General features: G+C 34.5%; 1 protein-coding gene across 3 annotated transcripts in view; it reads left to right on the top strand.

The window, feature by feature from the left end:
* Window positions 1–18879, top strand: part of LOC128986583 (protein abnormal spindle) — a 72199-nt gene extending 53320 nt beyond the window's left edge. For all 3 annotated transcript variants that reach the window (XM_054407030.1, XM_054407038.1, XM_054407023.1), the window contains exons 9-15: window positions 264–481; window positions 4976–5098; window positions 7396–10851; window positions 11741–11933; window positions 14109–14296; window positions 16706–16840; window positions 18459–18879. In XM_054407030.1, the coding sequence (XP_054263005.1) occupies window positions 264–481; window positions 4976–5098; window positions 7396–10851; window positions 11741–11933; window positions 14109–14296; window positions 16706–16840; window positions 18459–18725 (4580 nt within the window). In that variant the 3' untranslated portion in view covers window positions 18726–18879. The remainder of the gene's footprint in view (window positions 1–263; window positions 482–4975; window positions 5099–7395; window positions 10852–11740; window positions 11934–14108; window positions 14297–16705; window positions 16841–18458) is intronic.
* Window positions 18880–23286: the final 4407 nt, after the last annotated feature.

The raw sequence follows: 23286 nt of genomic DNA, 5'->3' as shown, positions 1-23286 counted from the left end.
TAACAATGATTTATTAAGGATTGCAGATTTACCTGAATGGGAGGGAGTCCAAACTGTCACAAGCAACACAACTCATTAGAATGTGACAGCATTTTCATCTAGGGAAGAGAGAGTTTTGTCATGTTTTTAGAACTTGAGATTCTAAGCTTGCAATATCATTTTCAAACCATAATGTAGCAATTATTAGTTAAATTAAAATATATTGAACTCAATTGTTAATCTGGTCAAAGTCAATTTAATTAACAATTTACTGTTGATTATAGGTCTCCAAGATAAGATAATCAGTTTGTTGATGAACTACAACCCACTGTGGCTGAGATTGAGCCTGGAGGTGGTGTATCAGTGCAACATCCAACTAAAGTGCCACTCTGACCAGACTGGTCTTCGTGACTTCATCCGCAGATATGTACTCAATGATGATTACCTTCGTCAGAAGCATTCTCACCCCACTATACCTTATCTCATGCTGCCTCAATTCGAGGTAACTTTATTTCATAGTTCAATATTCATGCTGTACATGTAGCCTATGTATTTAAGCTTGAAGAATATTTCACAATATTGTACGTGAATTTTTATGACAGGAACATTTTAAATTATTACTAATAATATCCATTTGTTGTCGAGCTCGCAAAAGTCACTGCAATCGTAAGTTGTTTTTTTTTGAGAGGGAAAAAATTAAGCCTAAGGGGTTTGCACCCTAAGGGTATGTGAGAATGCCTTCCCACCTCGCTCCTGGCGATCCACTAAAAACAACCCCTCATTTTCCTGTCCTTTCTCTGACCATGGGATCATCTCAGTAGGACTTCAAGTTCTCAGGTAGGTTTTAATGTTTTTAAGTTCATCCATTTTCTCTTCCATGATTCTTGCTGCCTATCAGACTCCAGCTGGCCTCGCTTTCCATCATGACTTACCAGATTTCAAGTGTTGATATTCTGGCCTAATTCTATCTCCAATTGCTGATGCTCTGTTGTTAATTTACTGCATCAGGAGATAACATGCTCGACATTGTCTATAAACATGCCACACTTACTAAATGATTGTACATTGGCCTACGGAAATTATACAGTAAGTTGAAATACGATGTGCACGTACCTGAAGTATAACGTAGACTGCGTTGTCGTCCTCATCGTCTCGTCTCCAGGGTTTGACATTTTGTATAATTGGACCTTTGACCTCTATCCTATTGTTCTTAATATTGTCGCTATGTCTACTTTACAATACTAAAGATACCATCTTCTAGCTTCTGTTTCCTGTTAAGGTAAATCCAGAATGACCCATGTCGTGTAAAAGCCTAGGTGAAGTAAAAATTCATGTTTTCATGTTTCCTCTCTAGCCAGGGCCTTATGATGAGTATCAAATGATGATTCCATCGTCCTTTCTCTTTGTTGTCCCATAGACTTTTCCACCTTTCAGTGGGTCTTTGGCATACAACTCTTTTTGTTCTGGCTGCTTTGCGTGCCCTCTTTGATCCCTAAAGGTTGCTTTCTTTTAGCTCCTTCATCATCCTTACTAAACACAGAACTGATGCCTCCTCCCCAAGAGCAGATTTTAAAGCTTTGCTAAACTTCTAGGTTGCTTGTTCAAGGGTCTAGTTCAGGGTGTCTACCAACCGGGAAATCCGGGAAAACCGGGAATTGTACTTAATTTTTTAATGGCCATGAAATGTACGGGAATTGTCCTTAAATGCCAGACTATGTCCTTAAATTTTTAATGGGCCATAATTTTATTGATCGCTAGTTGGTTAGGAGCACATAAAAGGTTTATCAGATGTTTGATTACATTTTCATAATTTATTACTTGAGTAATTATGCAATAAAAATCCCATTAGCAATCTCAAACCCATTAATATTTTATCACGACAATCAAGTGTCAAGTCAAGTACTTCCAAGAACTGTTGACTCAGTTAGCTAGCTCATAAAAGTTGTATCACTTTTATTCCTTTACAACTTCTTTTTTTATTACTAGGGCTTATTATGAGATTGTATTATGAGGAATTATTATAAGATCCCAAAACTATTTTATCGTGAAACTAATAGCTTTATAATGGCTGTTAAATTTCACTTCTTACTTGTACTTTCGGCTTGAAGATTCAATTTGCCGCGGCCATTGCCTAGTGCCATAAAACTGTTTATGGTTTCATATTAAACATGTAAATAATCTACAGTCTTATTTTGTAAGTTAACCCCTTTTTTATGGATATTTTATCTTTCAATTGACAAAACCACAAGCATTGTTGTTTGCATTAATGTTTTTTCACTATGTAGGCCTGCTTGGTTTAAAATTATGTCATTGCATTTTCTGTATCTTTGTCTTATATTGTTGGCTATTCAGGTTTCAATGTTTTTTGTTTCCCATATATTTATTTATTGAGTTGTATGCTTTAAGCAATCTAAATCTAATGAACTAGAATGATGATAGTGACTTTGCTGCCATTATAACCTCATTGTTTGTTACCCAGTTTATATAGGCCCTCCTAAATAATTAGGTCTAGGCCTGGGTATTTTGATTCTTGAAAGAGCTGTAAAATATATTAAATAAAATTAAGAAAATGTAATTGAGCCTAGATAAACAACTAATGATTGCTATGTGTCAATATTAACTTTGCAAATGAAAATACAATAATCTTACTCTGTGCTTATTGCTTATTGGTAGCTGCTTACCATACCTCGATTTTGTACGAAGAACTGAGTAACAATGTGCATTAAAGATTTTCTTTTCAAAAGTAGTCGAGAGCCTAACGTTGTGCCAGGACGAATCATGCCAAATTAATCCGCCTGGATCGGATAAGCTGTGTTATGAAGTTTACGTGACCGATGGAGATATTTGTCGCTATCGCAGGAGACAATGATTGCGTTTCTCTGTTACACTATAAAAGCTTTACCTGAAGTATAGGTAGGCCTATGCTTGTTTACTTTCAATGAATTTCTATTTTGAAATTTTTAACTCTTATCTATTATTATTTACTTTTCTCTCTGGTACAACTACAGTTAATAACAAGATTAATACAATTTGACAAATCAGAAAAATTATTCGGTAGGCCTGATGACACCAACAAAGGTTACGGCAAAGTTTCCTTAAATGTACGGGAATTGCCCATGAATTTTTTATCCAGAATGTAGTAGACACCTTGTAGTTCTACAAGTATTTATCTTTTCTTCATATTTTTTACTCCCTTAACTTCCCTTCTCTATGTATCACAAGGATTGTTTTCCCCAGGGTAGCCTGAGTCATCTGCGTTTCAGTCCTGGATGGGCGATAGGTGGAATTTCTTAGTGCCCTCTTTAAACCCTAAAGGTTGCTTTTAGCGAATTTCCCTATAGGGAAGTAGCTATTACCGTAGGTCTCATGGTAAGACCTAGGCCCGGGACCGATTTACTTTTTCATTTTGATGTCCCCAGAGGCCAAAAACACCATTCGTTCAAATTTTTATATATGTATACATATATCTATATTCTATATATATATATATGTGTGTGTGTGTGTGTGTGTGTCCATCCGCACAATAACTTAAGAGTAATTCTTGTCCGATTTTGATAAAATTTGGTTTGAAGCTGTAAGGCGGGATAAACTTGAAGAGTTCGCGAACCATCATGATCGGACCATGGGAACGGGGTTTAACGGGGGTTTTTATGGGGTAAAAACGGGTTTTTCTCATTTTTTATCCTTAAAACACAAAATTTATAACTTTTTCTCCAGACCTTTTTAAAGAGCTCAAAAAAACAAATAATTTAGTATATCAAAGTGTTTTTGTACGGTAACAGGTTACGGTGAAAATTCAAAAAATGTTTAATTTAAAATTCCCATGTTATTCTTATGGAGAATATTATAATATGTTGTTGTTGGCTTGTTTATGGATATATTTGGATCAAACTTGGTGGATTTAATTATTTCATACTAAGCTATTTATATAAAAACACACTTTATTAGTTTCCCTGTAGCAGCTAACCTAGGTACTCGTTAAACATAAATGTCAATTTAATAGATTAATTGAAAACCAATCCAGGCAAATGGAAATTCGCTAAGTCAGCAGGTTTGCTGCAGCGGGGTATCTTTTAGTTCCTGGAAGTATGATATCCTTAATCTGTACATTGAGCTTCCTTACTAAACTTAGAACAGATGTCTCCTCCCCAAGAGCATATTCTAAAGCTTTGCTAAACTTCTCTAGGTTGCTTGTTCAAGAGCCTAGTTCCACAAGTATTTTTCCTTTCTTAATTTTGCTTACTCCCTTAACATCTCTTCTCTAGATTTCCCCAGGGTAGCCTGAGCCATCTTTCCCCCCTGCTTTATAGTTCTGAAGGGGGGGGGGGGGTGATAGGTGAAATTTCCTTGTCTTGATTCTGATTTGTCTTTGGGTACTGTTGTCTTTTTCCTGGGAGCGGGTCTATCTGCCTGATTTTTTTTTTCCTGTCCTTTCTGATATCCCTTCTTGATTGATGGGCCCATCCCTTGTTTTTTAGAGCTTGGTGTTTGTTGTGCGGGCTTCATCTTTTACAAGTTTAGGCCTCTCGGCATGGTCTTATGGTGTGTCTTCCTTGTAGGAATGCACCTGTAGGCCTACATCGTTGAAGGGTCTGTACTTTCCTTGGAGTTGGGTTCCAAGTTATTAGGACTCTTTTTGGAATTGTAATGGTAGTCTCACAGTTGGTTGATGATTACCATTAGGCTTTGTAATTTTAAGAAATTGTTGATGTTATCATATTAAATCTGTTATGTCAAAGTGATTGTGCATGTTTTCATCCATTATTGTAGCAAGCTGTACATTATTTGATTATACGGTAATAAAATTATTTAATTTTTAGCAAATCACGGAGAGCAAATATTTTTGACTGAGTTGAGATAAACTGTGTTTCTGTTTATTTTATACTTAAAATATAATTTTACTGACCATTTAAAAAAAGTTAGGCTATTGAACATCCTAATCTCTTATTGACTTGTTATTGTAAACAATTTAATTTTCATATGAATTTTTTCATAGGATGAAATGAAGAAGTTTACTGTTTACAAGTTCTTGGTGATTGTATACTTACTTGACTTGGTTAAAAGAAAAAAGCTGATTCTTCACGACCCTTGTCTTTTCAAGAAAGATTCAAAACTAAAGGTAAAAGTTTGTCTCACTAAAGGTAAGAAAAACTCAGCCTTTTAAAACTGCTGATGTGTTACATGATACATAAACTGAATGCTATTTAAAAAGTATTAAATGTAGGAAATATTTTTATCCACTTATTAAAAAGGAAAGATTCTTAATTATCAGACCTAAAACAGCCACAGCAAGGCTGGCTAAGTGGAAAGCCAATTTTAAACTTGTTTCCAACTTAGGTTGGATAGCACTGGCAAAAGTGAATACTAGTGATGTGGTTGGTTTTCACAGTCCGTTGCAAGTTTTACTGATTGTTAGTAAAAACAATATGAGAATTGATGGAAAATATCGGTTTTGGTTTATTGATTGCGATTGCTATGCCGTGTTCATGCCGTATTCATTTTGCCGTGACTACAGAAGGCAGTAATATTTTGGTGATTGCAGAGATTTTCAAGTTTTTTTGTGCCAGGGAGATACATGATGTCTTTTGTTTTTACGTCTGTCCTGTGAGCTCAAGGGCACCACTTTAAGAAATAAATCCTCAAAAGGGAAAGAGCTTACAGAAAACCTCAAAAATCGTTGGGGTTATGGGTTAATGAATAGTTTAAGCGACATCTGGGTACCTTGAAATCAGTGGCTCCAAAATTGAACTCCCCATAATTCGAAAACATTGTGGATACTCTGTTTTTAACCTACGAGGTTAGTCCACAATATGTCATTTAAGTAGCCACTGAACATATTCCCTTGTTAAATGAATATGAGCTGGAAAGAGCTTTTGGTTTTATGAGCTGTCACAAGGCCCCAAGTCCTGGTGTGATGCCGATTGAGGTTCTGAAGGTAGTAGCTCAAGTTTCCCTGTAGATCAGCAAGAGTAAAGTAGATTGTGAAGACCACATCATCATACAGAAATCTTTTATGTTCAATATGGCAGGGAAGCTCCTAGAGCAGGGGTTCCCAAACCTTTTTATGACGCACCCCTTAGTTTATACTATGTATAATGGTGTATCCCATTAAAATGTATTATAAATAAATTGTATGCATATCATTAGTTTGGTTATAAAGAATATTCCCAAGTTTGTATATGCTTTCATTAGTATTAGGCTATCACCATTAGGAAAATCCAAATTTCTAAGATAAAATGCAATACAAGATTTTAATATAAATTTGTATTAAACCCATGAAAATCAGAATTTATCACGATAGAATATTTTAAGTATAAGTTTTTAATTAGTACAAATCAACTAGTAGTAAACAATAACAATTAACACATGATAATATAAATCTAGAATGAAATAAATCTGGTGAGAAAATAGGCAGTAGTACCCTAGTTCACTGTCAAATGCCTAGGCAATTGTTGGCCATGTGTAAACAGGGTCTTGTCATTGAGTATATACGTATAAGAGTTGTTACATAATGCTATTAGTTGTTAGCAATTTTGACTACTTAGTTCGGGCCGCTGACGCTTGGATCGCGGTGGTCTGTTGGTAGTGCAGTGCGCCTCTGAGGACCTTTTAACCATTTAGTATTAAAAATGTATTATAAAACAACAAAACTATAAACAAACAAACTAATTTCATCAACAAAAATTATTTTACAACCTACAATGAAAGCAATAATAAAAAAAACCAATCTGCCTTAATGACAAGCCCGAGGTGGAGTAGTTCAGGCCGCTGATACTACTCTGGAACAGCTTTGTTCAGGTAACGATAACCTCTATTGAGTGGCTACTCTAGTACGTGTATACTCAATGGTCTCATTCAACTTGACAGGCTTACAACAATTCCGCAAACACGTGATGACAATTGGCAAAGACAATTGTCTCGCCTACAGACAATAAACTTTAAACAAATAAAGTGGTCATTAGTATGGACCAGGCTGAAATATTGAGTGTGTGGTAGCTTTATCTACTTAAACCAAAAAACGACAACCGGTGAAACAGCAACTTAACCAAAACCGAACCAATACAAATTTCAACCAACACATAACTAGTAAAAACCAAACAAACTTGAAAAATTATTAAGTTGATGGTCTATCTGTTGTTGGGCGCAAGTAAGATAATTCATGGTAGAACCTTGATAACAGGTCTTTCATGGTGATTATTAAAAAGGTGATATTAACCTCTTTATTTTAATAGAGGTTTGCACATCTTATTGTGATTAGGTAGGGGTAATATGAATTCAAGAGTATTTTATTATGACACTTATCAAGGGTGACTGGTTATCTAGGGTCTTCTGATGGAGTTTCCATTGTATTAGTTGATAAATTAACACATTTTCATGATTTTAACAAAATTGATGGGTAATTGTGGTTTGTTTCAGTCAAGCAAAGAAATTCTACTTGATTTCAATAAGGATTTTGTCGGCAATGCAGGAGATATAACCAGGATTCTCCGACTGAGAGGATATGAAGTGTCTCACTGCCAGACCTACATTGACGAGTTTGATTTTTCACTGAGCAGTATAACAGACCTGAGAGATGGGGTCAGATTAACGAGACTTGCTGAGAACTTAGTCAGTGACAACTCTCTCTGTTCCAAGCTACGTGTTCCTGCTGTATCTAATTTACAAAAGAAGTATAACGCTGAGGTTGCATTTTCAGCACTGAAGAAAGCTGGATATGATTTACCGTCGGATGTGATTCCCAAAGATATTTCTGATGGTCACATGGAAAAAACGCTTTCATTTTTGTGGCATTTGCGAAGTATATTCCAAAAGCGTGCAGTGGTACTGATTGTAACCAAGTGGCTGGAAACAAAACAGCTGCGTAAGGACCGCAAGAATTTCCTCAAAATGAGGAGCTCTGCAATCAAAATACAGAGGTGGTATAGGAACATAAAGCGAGCTAATGCACTAAGTGATGAGGAATTAAAGATAGGACTGGAGACAAGAGAACGTTTTGTGCAGTTGAGAGCAGCAGCAGTTTGCCTTCAAAGGATATATAGGAAGAAAAAAGAAATAAGTGACAGGAAAAAGAAATTTAAGGCTGCTACAACTATTCAGAGATGGTACAGAAACAAAAAAAAGGTATTCAAAGATAGGAGCAATTACATAGCAGCTAAAAAGGCAGCCACTACGATAAAAAGAGCTTTTAGAAATTACAAATTAAAACAACTTGGATCTGAGCATGAAGAGAGACGTAACTTTTTGAAAATCAGAGCAGCTTCTGTTATTATACAAAGACGATTCAGATTGATTAAATTTGGCTATCAACAAAGACAGGAATTTCTTGCTATCAAAGCAGCAGCAATCAAGATTCAAAGACGTTATAGGGCAAATAAACTGGCCAGGAAAATCAGAAATACATTTTTAATCATGAGGAGATCAGCAATCACAATTCAGAGAATATTCAGAGCTTTTCTTATTTCCAAAAAGCAAAGAGATGATTTTAAGAAGAAAAGAGCAGCTGCAATTGTGATTCAACAACAATTCAGAGCCTACAAATGTGCAAAGGTTCTAAAACAAGAATATCTTAAAATGAAAACCGCAACTGTTTTCATTCAAAGGAAGTATCGATCCTACTTGGTAGCAAAAAAACAAAGAAAGGAGTTTCATGTACTTAAAGCAGCTGTAGTAAGTGTTCAAAGGAAATTTAGAGAAAAAATTGAAACTAAAAGGTGCAGAGAACAATTTCTTTCTGTGATAAAAGCTACTAGTGTTTTACAAATGAGATTCAGAGGCTATTTACTTACAAAGCATCAAAGAGATCAATTTCTCAAGCAGAAGAGAGCTGCAATTATACTCCAAAGAAGATTTAGGGCAAACAAGCTCATGGCTTATCAAAAAAATCAGTTTTTAGCAATTAGGGCTGCAGCAGTCGTAATTCAAAGAAAAATCAGAGCCAACAAGCTGGCCCAAATACAAAGGAGAAGTTTTCTCACATTGAAAGCTGCAGTCATCACATTGCAAAGGAAATTCAGATCACAACTTTTGATGAAATGTCTTAAGAAAGAATCTCTTGCAAGAAAATCAGCTGCAATCCTGATACAAAGATGGTATAGAGCAAGCGTACTAGCTAGACACGATAGGGAATCATTTTTGGCCTTGAAGTCGGCAGTTACAACAATACAAAAAAAATTCCGCAACCACCAGCTTGCTAACCAACAGAGACAAGTTTATATCAAAACAAAATCTTCAGCAATTGTAATTCAAAGAAAGTACCGAGCATACAGATTAGCAAAACAGCAAAGAGAAGAATTTGTTACACTTAAGAGAGCAACCATTACAATCCAGAGATCATACAGAAATTTACAGATTGCCAAGAAGCAACGTCAAAACTATCGTTTAACCAAAACCACAATAATTAAAGTTCAAAGAAGGTTTAGGGCAAATAAAGAAGCAAAACAAAAAAGAAACCATTTCATAAAAATGAGGAGTGCTGCTGTTAAAATACAGAGAAGGTTTAGAGCATATATAATAGCTAAACGTCAACGACAGGAGTTTATTAAATTGAAGACCGCTGTAATAGTTATCCAGAAAAACTTTAAATCCAAAAGACTAACTGAAAACCTTAGAAATGAATTCCTTTCAATGAAAGCAGCAACTCTTACAATTCAAAGGAGGTTCAGGTCAAGGCGTCTTGCTAAACAACAAAGACAAGACTTTCTACAAATGAAAACTGCAGCAAACATAATAAAAAATATATATTTATCTAACAAAAAAGCAAAACTTGCAAGGAACCAGTTCTTAGCTGTTAAAAGTGCTACAATTACTGTTCAGAGAAGGTTCAGAGCTTTTATGCTTGCTAAACGTCAGAGACAGTATTTTGGTGAACTGAAAACATCAGTTGTAAACATCCAAAGAAGATTCAGGCTGAACAAAGAAACCAAAATGCTACGAGAACATTTCATTGCTTTGAAAACTGCAACTGTCAAAATCCAAAGGAAATTTAGGCAACTGCGACTCATGAGACAACAAAGACAAGAGTTTCTCACATTGAAAGCAGCAGCTTTATTTATACAAAGAAAATACCGATGTCACAAACTAGTCAAACATCAAAGAGAAGAATTCATGTCCATTAAACTTGCAGCTATAAAAATCCAGAGAAGATTTAGATCCCTCCAACTTGCTAAGAAAGAAAGAAAACACTTTCTTCTGACTAAGGGTGCAGCAGTTAAAATGCAAAATATAATCAGAGCAAAAAAAGAATCAAAATTACAAAGAGAGTGTTTCCTTAAAGTCAAAAATGCTGCTGTTACGATTCAAAGAAGGTACAGGCTGCACCTGCTTGCTAAAACTGAAAGAAATCGTTTCCTTGCAATGAAGGCAAATGCAATCAATATTCAAAGAAGATATAGAAGTCTCAAAATAGCAAAGAGCGACAGGAAAAACTTCCTTGCAATTAGAAATGCAGCTATTATAATTCAGATTCGATTTAGAGCCTTTTTGATTGCTAAACGTGTCAGACAAGAATTTCTTCAAATTAAAGCTGCTGCACTCATCTTACAAAAAAAATACAAGGCTGTAAAACAAGGTGAATCCCAAAGAGATAATTTCCTTGCTATGAGATCTGCAACGCTAACAATTCAAAGAAAGTTTCGAGCTTTGCTTGTTATGAGACATCAACGACAAGAATTTGTTGCTTTGAAGAATGCAACAATTGCCCTCCAAAGACTTTTTAGGGCTAGGAATTTGGCAAAATCTCATAGACACCATTTCATAATGCTGAAAGAGACAACAATCAATATTCAACGAAGATTTAGAGAAAGAAGAATGTTAAGATCCTTGATTGACAACTCTGTCGGTGCCAGGGAATATTCAGCAGCCATAAAGATACAGGTTTGTAATATATTCATTGATTACAGCCAAAGCTAGTAAGTAGGCATTGACATCTTGTGATTGCATTTTTTTAGTTACAGTGTACTCTCGATTATCCGAGCCCCGGTTATCTGAACCCTCGGGTTATCCGAGGTTTTTTAAGCCTAAATATATATATATATTTGTTTTTTTTTTGTCTGAAAACAATAATTACATTATTACTTAATAATGCAGGGTGTTGGCTTAGTGTAATTTTAATAACACTACCATATTTTTAAAAAATTTACAAAACTACCAATTAATTGATAATTTTTCATTGGCTATGTATTACTAAAACTTTAAAATTATCTTGCAAGTATTAAACTTCCTAATGTATTGTAACCCCTAACTTCAGCATTTAAGAGATCCCCGTGTCATCCGAAATTCTCGGTTACTGAGGTAGCCTCGGTCCCAAAAACGTTAATCGAGAGTGTACTGTAATTTGGTTATAATTCAAACAAATTATCTGAGAAATCAAAGACATGATTGTTATCTTTTTTTGAATGTAATTTCTGAAAATAAAAATTCAGCTAAGAAATAAAATAACAACATTATACATCTTCTGGTTTTTAAAGAAATTTTTGACCAATATTTTTGTAAGACAATCATTTTACATTAAACACCAACCAATAAGTTACAATATAAATACAACTAAATTCCTATAAAAATTCTCACATAAAGTCTTAACAAATTACATTATCTCTTTTAGATTCAATTTCCAGTACTTTTTCAAGGTCCCTTATTTTTTTTATGATTAATATGTATGTAGGTTCACACCATCCATTGGGCTAATTTCTTATAGGCCTAACAGGACATAACACCGAATTTTTACATATAAAGATTCATACTTTGAAAACATGATTATTTATAGGCTTTGTGGCGAGGATACCTAGTAAGAAAAGCCATTACTATACCACAACCAACCCAACCGAAACCTTCAGTTGCTGACGCATCAGTTGATAAAAGTCAGACCATCTCCACTCGGGGTCAACGATATTTGAGATTCCTATCAAATCACCGCAAGTATTCTGTTGCCGAACTTCAAAACACATTGTTTAATATTGGTAAGTATGAACAATAGGAGAAGACCTTTGAATAAATGTAGGTTTTAATAGATTATGCTTTAAATTACTTTATTTTAGAGTACTGCCAGAGGGAACTGATGCTTGCTTGTTGGCGTATAATTGGGTTTGATAGTGAAACTACATTACCACCGCTAATAACAGTCCTGATAATAAAAGTAAACTTACAGTCAACTTACAATACATATAATGTATATAATTGTGAGCAATGTATAATTTTTGAATTGAGAAAATTCTTGTAGTAATAGTAATGCTCAAGCAAAGATTCTGAAGCTAAGTTGCAATGTATTATAAGGAACCTAAACTTAATATAGCCTACAAACAAAGGAACCTCTCACCTGATAATAATAATTATTAAGTAACTAGCTTAAAACAAGCAGTGCTACAGACAAATCCAAAGCAGCACGGAATATTGTAAAAAGAAAAACGGAACTTGACAACAATGTAACATGTCTCAATTTTCCAAAAAAATTTTTTGTTAACAACAAGGTATGAAATTGCTAACATTTTAAATATTAAATGTTTACAATCATCCAATTCAGTAAATACTCTGCCTTGTGTTGAAGATGCTCTTGGTTTTCTTGACAGGGGTTTGTTTTAGTGGTGTTGGTGTAACAACTGAAGAATTTAAAGATGTCATACGTTCACTTAAAAATAAGAAGTCAGTTGGATGAGATGGAATTACAGTAGACCTCATAAAGGACAATGTAGATATAATTGCCAAACCTATTTGTGAATTAGTCAATTAATCTCTAACTGAGGGAATCTTCCCTGACCAGATGAAATATGCAGTATTAAAACAAATTAAAAAAAGGTGAAGTCAATAACCCAGATAATTATTGACCAGTGTCAATACTTAAGATTTTTGTCTAAGGTTTTTAAAATAATAGTTTGTAAACAAATTTAAATTTTTTTTTAATTAAATCTTTTATTTCCAGCAGTCAATATGGGTCTGGAAGTAATACTTCATTGGCAATTACTGAATTAGTAGAGCATATCTTGGGAGCCTTGGATGAATCACAGAGGGTATCTGGTATTTTCTGTGATCTATCCAAGGCTTTTTGATTGTGTATTGCATGTGATTCTATTAGAAAAGTAAAAAATATAACTTCTCATGTACTGTAATTTCTTGGTTTTGTTCGTACTTAAATAAGCATAGGTAAAGACTTGTAATTTAGAAAGAGATTCATTAAAATTTCAATCAGATTGGCAACAATTTCAGTTGGTGTTCCCCAGGGTTCAATCCTTGGCCCAATGTTATTCTTAATTTATAAACATGATCTTGATGGCAACATTAATACATACATAACAATACTTGGCAATGAACTAAACTCGGCTTGTTTCCAAATTCTTGTGTTGAGAGATAAAACTGATTTGTAAACTAGATTAATGGTTTATTTCTTCTCTGTGGATAGCAGCATTTATGAAACTTAACAATCTATGAAAAAGGTTCCAGTTAAATGGGTGTGAAGTTTTAAATAATCTACCTTTAAAAGCCAAATCTGTTTAAAAAGTTTTAAGAATACACTAAATCATTATCTTTAAAACCAAGTATTTTACTCTTTAAGTGACTTTTTACAAAATTAAGCAGTATTGTGATTATGTAACTTTCGTTTCTCTAAAAACAGTAGTTTTAAATTTAGACAAAAATGTTCTGTAATTGCATTTTTAGGTTAAGATTGAATTAACAATGTCACCAGTTTATTAGCTTTGCTATGTACAAATGTTTTATGTGACAATAAAGTGAATTTTAATTTGAATGATTATACTTTCAACGATAATATTCACTACACAGGTGAAGTTCATTAATTAATAGCTAAAAAATTTTGTCACCTTGGACTCTGTGTGTGTCTGGTCTGGAATCAAAGTCTTTTGGACTAGTAGAACTAGTAGGTTTGTTTTGGTTGTTTTTATTTAACCTCGTCAAACCGATGGCTTGTGATGTAATTCTTAAAGTCTACAAGTTTCTGGCTATAATAATTATTAGGTCAAAACATTTAGATAACTATAATCAGATTTTACCTACGATTTTGTATTAATTTCTAGTTCAACCTTTTAGTTTAAAATCTCAACAATCTAAATTACAATTTTATTCTTAGTTCTGTTTCTTGAATGATTCATCAATCCCTTTCATTACTCGTGTTGTGTTGTTTTCAGATAAAATCACTGTACTGTCTGCTGACCAGTGTGAATACTTTGTGAAGAATGGAGCAGTTAAAATCCTATATGACATTCTGGAGCATCAGACAAACAGAGCCTTTGGTGTAGATACTTGTGTAGAACTTATATTATCCATTCTTCTTAATTTGTACCGAGCTCCTGTCACTGCAGAGGTCGTTTGGAAGGTAACATTTATTATGTAATCTCATCTTCAATATAATAAACTAAGAGGCTAAGTTTTGTTTCCCTTTAAAAGAAACATACTGTGTAAAGCTTAAGACAACTCAGTTACCCGTTAAAGAGTCATAGATGAATTGTTTTACAACCTTTTTTAAAGGTCAAAATGGTGGATGCTTACAATAAAAAAAGATAATCTTATGAAATGTACAAAATTGGTTAAATTAAAATGTTCTTCAATTTCTAATTCCTTCAGATAACAACAGTTAATGTGTTCTTCCACATTGTAAAATTGATAATGCAGAGCCATTGATGAACTGCTTTCAGAACTGGAGAGGTAATTGAAAAGTTAAGCCTCTGTGTTAGGGAGTCTACTTTGATGTGTTTTGATGCTATGCAGTGGCAAGATGAAACACATGCATGATGATTGATGGCTTTGGGAATGTCCTAATGACAACTTTCATTTCACCTAATGAAAAGCTCTTTTACAATTCTTCCATCCCAAGCGAGCCATAACTCGAATATCCTTTTTCTGCAAAACCAACACCCGATGTACAATTGCTCCATAGTGCTTATCAGCACATTAAACCACAGTAAATGTATTGTATGTTGTTTCACATGCCGTAAATCTCGTGTGACTGCTGGCAATGTCACTGCTTAATTTCTTGCAAAGTGTCAACAGAGTCATCCCTCATAAGTTTGACATCAATTGTAATTCCATGAGTTCAAATGAAACTAACATACTGTAGGAGACTTACGAGTGCTGATATGTCATCTTTTCCTTTACTTGTGTAAAGGAAGGGATTTAGGGATGGTGAAATCAGAAATTCAATGACAAAATTGATTGATGATTGGGATGAACAACCTTAATTTAACTTATTAAATATTTTTGCTGGATGATACAAGCAGCAAGCAGCAAACCACTTTGCTCAAGTTCTCGGTGTGCACCAGAATGTGCAGTAAGGCAAACCTCTAATGTTCTGAAGAATATACCATCTGACTGGATCACATATTCAACTGACCCAACAAATGAGTTAACTTGCAAACCATGTCAATCCTTGCAAGCTTTGGAATCTGAACAGTTCCAGTTTCCTGAGGATGAGGTCAAGGCTGAAACAATAGAAGACCTTACGTAGGCCAGTGTAGATGCTAACAGTGTTTTCTCCATCTTCAAGCTATTCAAATATATCCTGACTGGCAAGACTGTATTTGTATATGTCAGTGAACATACACTTGAATGTGTTCGCGAACCATTAAGATCGGGTCATAGAAACAAGGTGTTATGGGATTTTGAAATGCTTAAAAGTTTTACCCTGAACACGTAAAAATGTCCAATTTTCATTACAACCATATTGTAGAGTGTGAAAGAAAACAAATAATTTTGTTCGAGGTAAAGGATGTAACATAGAGCACAAGGGCCTAGGTTTTAGGATTTTTTAAGGATAACAGGCTTACCTGAGTGGATGAGTCCAAACTGGCACAAGAAACACAAAAACTTACACTAAATACACAAAAAAATTAGGATATTTCACTGTCACTGACATTATTTTCAACCAAGGAAGAGAGCTTTTCAGGCCTAATGGTGGTCAGGAATTTATTGCAAGGATGAAAGGTGTTACTATACGTTTGGGAGTTTCTGGATTTTTTGAACAAATGATAATAATTCCCATATTCTCAGTAATTACTGGTTACATTGAGGATTCAGGAATTTTACTATTATTTTGTGTAGCACTTATTAAAATTGGGATTGTTACGGCTCTGGGCATGTCTACCCCTAATATGTCTGTAGTACTAGTTTATCTTTGTATCCAATACATCTTGTCTGTGGCAATTCGTCCTGGGTCTGAGGCTATTGGTGGTTAGGCCGTACATCCTGGGTACAGACGCTATAATTTTCTTTTGTGATAGAGCTAGAGAAGGTTTTGTGTTGTTGGTTGATTTCACAAGTTTTGTACCTCTGGATTTCAAAGGGATATAATCTGTGATGTTAATTGGTTAAATTATTGTTGGTCAGTCAGGAGTTTTTGGGTCCACAAACATTTTTAGGAGGTTTGGTGAAAACAATGATCTTCTGGCAGATCTTAAAACTTATGGTTTTGTTAAAGGTGCTGGAGCCATGATTTTTTTTTTATGAGTTAAGTATTTTGAAGTCTTTAAACAAAATTCTCCCTATAGAATGTATACCTTGGTGATTGTCAAAAGATTTAATTCACCATTCAAAAACAACACCCCTTTCTCCTCAAACAACTCTGGCTACTCTTCTTACTAACTCTTCTTGCACTGTTTTACCCCCAAAAATGCCACTTTCAATAATAATAATGAAATATCTATTTTGCAATGCCATAACGGCTGTTGTATTTCAACACTACAGATAATATTATACTTTAACTTCTTAATCTTGTGACTTTTAATTTCAGGAAACTAAAGAAGTTAATGGGATATTCCATGTTTTTGATTTGATGATGCGTTTTAAGACAGAAAAGACGTCCACTGTATTCTGCAAAGCATGTACTGTGATTTGGCTGTTTGCTCAGGATCCTACAAAAGCTAAAGTGAGTAGTCTTTGTAGATCACCAAACAATGATTAACTGTTGGGGAAAGGGTTGGCTGAATTATTTTTAAAATAAAATAAAATTCTATCTTAAATTGAAATTATTTATTTTAACCCGGAGAAAATCCTGAATCAAATGTAATCTCGTCCTGACGATCGGGAGTATATTGTTCCTGAACATTTTCAGAAGTTTTCCGGTCCAACCATCTCTGGTTATTTGACTGGATACTGTAGGAAGTAATGTCAAGTTACATGATGGCGGTTCTAAAGTTTGTATTAAATTAAATGCCATTAATGAATTCATTTTTTTCATTTAGCCAAGTTTTAAGTCAAATATTTATTCAAGCTTGTGTAGTCCTATATGAATATTGTTTTTAAGTTACCGGTATGTTTAGCTATGTTTCTTTGAATTGAAAATCATTGGTTGCTGTGATTTATTGATGCAGGCCTATTGTTATATTAGTGAATTTCCCGTATAGGGTATAAGCTATTACCGTAGGTCTCATAGTGAGACCCAGTACCGATTTACTTTTTTACATAGATGACCCCAGAAGCCAAAAACACCCGATCAAAATAATATACATATATATATATATATATATATATATATATATATAGATGTCCGTTAGCTCAAGCAAAAACGATCCGATTTCGATGAAATTTGGTACTAACGCGTAAACCTACGTTTATTCTAACGAGTTTACAGACGAGCGTGGTTGGACCATAGTAACTGGGTGGATTTATGGGGCAAAAATTGGATTTCTTATTTTTGACCCTTAAAACAAAAAATTTCCCAGTTTCTCTCTAAACCATTTTGAAGAGCTTAAAAAACAAATAAATTAGTATATTGAAGTGTTTTTAAACGGTTATTGGTTACGGAGAAAATTCAAAAAATTTTTAATTCAAAATTCCCTTTTTATTCTTATGTAGAATATAGTTAACTGTTGTAGTTTGCTGTTTATGGATGTATTTTGTTCAAAATTTATTTATTTTATACTAAGCCATTAATATTTTACTAAAAACACTTTAATACCCTCCTTGTAGCAGCAAACCATAGGTAATCATTGAACCTAATGTTATTGATTGATATAGATTTAATTTAAAATCAAATCAGGCAAATGGAAATTCGCTTATCCTGCAGGTTTGCTGCGACAGGAGAATTTTTATGATTTACTAGTTTATTTTTTACTTTGCAAAAGAACTCAATATTAACTAGGATCTACTACTTTATCAATATATAACTAATTGATCAAGTACATCATTAAATACATTACATGACCTATTATTCTCCTACCTCCGACCCCTAATGGAAGGGGAGCGAGCTGGTGTAGTGGTTAGAGCGCGGGACTTCAGTCCCTGAGGTCCCGGGTTCGATCCCCGCCAAGTCACCAATGGATTTTATCTAAGTGATAATGCCGCAACCCCTAGGTCTAGCCTGAAGTAATGTGAAAAACAATCCCAGGCTCGTGCCTAGCGTCCTAGGACAAAAAAAAACCCCTAATGGAAAACACTTGAATGTAGAAAGTATGCAATTTTAACCTTTTGGAATTTTTAGTGTAGGCCTACTAAATTATAAGCTATAATATTAATAATCTAATAAACCTTGTTGTCGTTTGTAGGTGATAATGAACACTCCCAAAGTTCAAGACACGTACAAATATATTGTCAAAAGTATGAAGAAAAATGACAAACTGGGTCCATCAAGTTTTAAAAAATCTGAACAATCACGTTCATCTAACAAGAAATCTGCTACAGCTTGTCGAAAGAAGCTACCAGCTCTTCGCTTCAACTGGGGAAACTATTTTGATGATCATAGAGCCTTTGATGATAAACTATTTGCTCTGAACGCTATAAATGACCAACTATGTAGATTCCTGAAATTATAGCACACTATCTCCTGTCTATGAAGAATGTGATGTCGTTTGGTGTACATTTAAACTTCAAAAAAGTCATATTTATATTTATGTAGAGTTATGTATTTTTGTCATAATATTTATCTGTTGCATCTGCATGTTATTAAATGCCATTGCTTTTAACAAAGTTGTAGATTGTGAAATTATATTAAACCATTATACCTTCAATTTTCACTTCAATAATCAGTTATCAGGATTGTTATTGATGACCTAACATTATTCTGCAAATAATTAGTCTACTTTAATACTCATGTATAAAACAGTAACTGATAAATATTGTCACATTTTACATTAAAATGTAAAATGTGACAATATTTAAAAGTTACTGAATTAAAATGTACTAATTATATGCATTTTACATAAATCACTGAATAATGTATTAATCATCTTAAGACTAGACTATTAGAACCAATTAAGAACAGCTACATGTAGACAACTACGAAAATAGTACTGCTAGTTTTACAACTTGTAGGTATTCATCAGAATTTTATTTTTGTGAACAGAGTTCTTAGTTGCATCTGCAATTACTATTGTTCTGTGTCTGAAGATGTTGATACAATTATAAAAAGTAATACAGTGGAACCTCATTAGTATGAACCTCGGTAAGACAAATTCCTCGATAAGATTTTTTTATCCCCTTGAAACTTTAGTAAAGGGTCCTACCAGTTGTTTTCTGAGACGAGTTTCGGTAGCTAAAAAGAAAGTTCTGAAGAACTAGCATTCCATCTCCGACATCCTGCTTTGTTGTCTAGAACGGTCTTTTCAAAGTACAATTCAGTCTTTCAACAAGTCCATTACTTTTAGGATAGTTCGGAGTTGTTTTTATGTGGTTGATAGAATTTTTCTCGAAGAATGTTTCCATTTCCTTCAACACAAATTGCAGTCCACTTCTGCCCACTTAGACAATGCGATCAATATCTACCAACCACATAGATCTGTTGACTGGCCCTGCCAGATCAATGAGGACCCTTTCCCAAACTCTTGTCAGGTACATTCCAAGGATATAACGGTACTTCTTCAGCATTATCTCGATTCTCTTGACAAGATGTACACCTCTTGATATAAACTTCGATATCTTTATCCATGTTGGGCCACCTTATGGCCCAACATAGTGAAAACCCACACATAGTGTCGCGCTACAGACCTCATTGATACAATACCATGATGTTCTGCGTGCAATATCTTCAGAACATCAGTTTTCATGCATTCTGGAACTACAATTCTTCCAAACCACAATAATATATAATCTTTTCTCTGTCTGTATGACTTCAACATTTCAGGAAAAACAGGGGCCCTATGTACTGTATTCCTTAATACACAGTTTTTTGCCATCCTAAAAGCTTTATCTGTCAATGAGTTTTTTTTTTGTCTTATTAGATCCCGGAAGATCTAAAAGTACAGTAAATGCAGAAAACTCATCCACTGGCACACTGTTTTAGACCTTGAGCACACATTTTGTAAATAAATGTTTATGAGAGACCCGGACAATTACATTCAAAATTATGAGTGAAAATTTTGAAAATGTCCCTGGCCTTTATCAGGTAAGGTATATATACCATTGATGCTCACCTTTAACCTTCAAAATCATTTTACCTACAGGTAGAGAATAGTTATTTGTGCAACTAGTGAGAAAAGTGAGCAATTGACTCACTCGAGTGAGGCAATTGTACTTTGAACTGGAGTTGCACATTATACTTATCCTACAGTTACCATAAAACAAATAAATTTGTGAAGAAACATATCCTAGTTTTACACAGAAGTGAACTTTTAATATAACATTTAATGTGAAGTGACAAATACAACAGTACAACTCAGCTGACCAGCTGATTTAAAGCCAGTGCTGCCAACGTATTTCGCGCGCATACGACGTTGCCTGCATGTTACACGCTCACTATTTCGTGCCTTCACGTTGCAAATCTGGAGTGAGACAATGTTAACATCGCCTCACTGATGAGCGAATTGGCCACTTTGCTTTCTCAAATCAGTGAGAGAACATGTACATTGTTAGGTAACTGTAGGAAATAGTTATTTGTGCAACTAGTGAGAAAAGTGAGCAATTGACTCACCCGAGAGAAATCCTTACTCACGAGCCGTAGGCGAGTTACCTTACAACTATTAATATAACATTTAATGTGAAGTGACAAATACAACAGTACAACAGCTGACCAGCTGATTTACAGCCAGTGCTGCCAACGTATTTCGCGCGCATACGACGTTGCCTGCATGGTACACGCTCACTATTTCGTGCCTTCACGTTGCAAATATGGAGTGAGACAAAGTAATTAGAGTGAGACAATGTTAACATTGTCTCACTGATGAGCAAATTGGCCACTTTGCTTTCTCAAATCAGTGAGAGAACATGTACGTTAGGTAACTGTAGGATAAACTGATTTATGTAAGAAAAATGCTGGCCAAAAAATCCATATAATAATATCTCTGTGTTTTTTTTAATTTGTTTCTCTTAGCTGGAGAATAATTTAGTAATTATTTCAATCACCCTAGAAGTTTATCCCTACACAAACTTTTTCCTACAGTTACCTAACAATGTACATGTTCTCTCGCTGATTTGAGAAAGCAAAGTGGCCAATTCGCTCATCAGTGAGACAATGTTAACATTGTCTCACTCTAATTACTTTGTCTCACTCCATATTTGCAACGTGAAGGCACGAAATAGTGAGCGCGTACCATGCAGGCAACGTCGTATGCGCGCGAAATACGTTGGCAGCACTGACTGTAAATCAGCTGGTCAGCTGTTGTACTGTTATATTTGTCACTTCACATTAAATGTTTTATTAATAGTTCACTTCTGTGTAAAAATAGGTTATGTTTCTTCACCAATTTATTTGTTTTATGGTAACTGTAGGAAAAGTATAATGTGCAACTCGAGTTCAAAGTACAATTGCCTCACTCGAGAAACCATTCCTCACTCGCCTACGGCTCGTGAGTAAGGATTTCTCTCGAGTGAGTCAATTGCTCACTTTTCTCACTAGTTGCACAAATAACTATTTCCAAAGCAAAACCCCCTAAGACTAAATATTTATAACTTAAGATTTTTTTTTAAAGTTTAATCTCTAAAGGAATTCCTGGATGCAAAGGTTTTTAGACTATTTGGGCAGTCCGTTGTACGTTGTGTGTGAGTCCAAAATAAGTGAAAGTTTTCTTTCATAATTCCAAGAGTTGACCCTAAAAGAAAAAAGAGATGGCAAGACTTAAGGAAATTGATTATAACCATAGATAAAACATACTGTTGGTTAGTCTATGTTATAACGATGGGTTAAAATCATGAGATCTATTGATCAATAACATTTAATCATGTTTTTATGTTGAACTAGCTGTACCCGCGGGCTTTGCCCCTTTAACTTCATAAGTGAGCTCGTTAGCATGGCTCAATCAAGTCCTGGTTGAAGTTCGTTCGCTACGCTCACTCACCTTTAGGTTGGAGCTCGTTCGCTCCGCTCACTTGCCTTCAGGTTAGTTTGTTTTCCACGCTAACTCGCCTCCAGGTTGAAGTTCGTTCGCTACGCTCACTCACCTTTTGGTTGCAAATTAGCTGTTGTCATAAATTAAAAAAATAATAGTGCTGCGCCCTGTTGGTAATCCTTGTAACTTTTAATGCTATTTAACATCATAGAACAGAACCAACTTGTTTAATTGAAACACCTGTTAAGATCTATTAATTCCTAATATGAAAAATCATAAGGTTAACATATATGGGAAACTCCAGGCCCACTGGGGCGGAGCCTGAAAGCCCGATCAGAATAAAAACGACTTAGTTGTCCTATTTAATGCCCAAAGAATCGGTGTACCGAATTTCAGCCTCCTAGGTAAATGGGAAGTGGGAGAATTAGTGATGAGTGACTCAGTCAGTCAGTGAGTCTGTGAGGGCTTTGCCTTTTATATATAGACTAAAATATTTTTTTATAAAAAAATGTATTTGTAAATAAGATTATTTGTTATCATCGAAGCTCACTCCACTCAATTGGCAGACATGATGCCGCATATCTAGTGAGATTGAAGAGAATTAATTATAATATTTTTAATCCAACAAATCAAGCATAATCTTAAGACTGAATTTGGTAATGGGTAACCTATGGTATAATAATGTGTCAGATTGTTTTAATTAAAACACGTATATTTTTACATTTACATTCTGGCAAGGGGGGTCATGTATAAGCTGAATAAAGAAAAATGGATCAGCCGACCCTTTTTAAAAGATCAGCTTGGATTTGTAATTTTTACAAATTTAATTTAATTTCAAAAAAGATATCAAAGTAAATTTCCCATTATCGATTTAAAAAAATCTGAAGTCTTCCGCCATGCATTCAGCCTGTAGTTAAAATTAAAAATCGATACTAATATTATTTCTATATATTAAGTTACATGACATTTAATCAAGCCTGCCAAAAAAGCTTGAAAAAACAGTTCTAATTTCTATGTGTATTTTTTTCAATTGTTTATTGTTTTGTTTTTGTTGTTGTGTTGGATGGATTTCTTTAGGTTATGTAAACAAGTTTAGAAAAGCAACAAAGCAAAG

Source organism: Macrosteles quadrilineatus, unplaced genomic scaffold, assembly GCF_028750875.1.
Source record: "Macrosteles quadrilineatus isolate MER2022 unplaced genomic scaffold, UCM_ALF_1.0 Scaffold_1__1_contigs__length_201487025, whole genome shotgun sequence".
Taxonomy (NCBI): Eukaryota; Metazoa; Arthropoda; class Insecta; order Hemiptera; family Cicadellidae; genus Macrosteles; species Macrosteles quadrilineatus.
The sequence above is the reverse complement of the archived record's forward strand: the minus strand, read 5'-3'. Positions and strand labels throughout refer to the sequence as shown.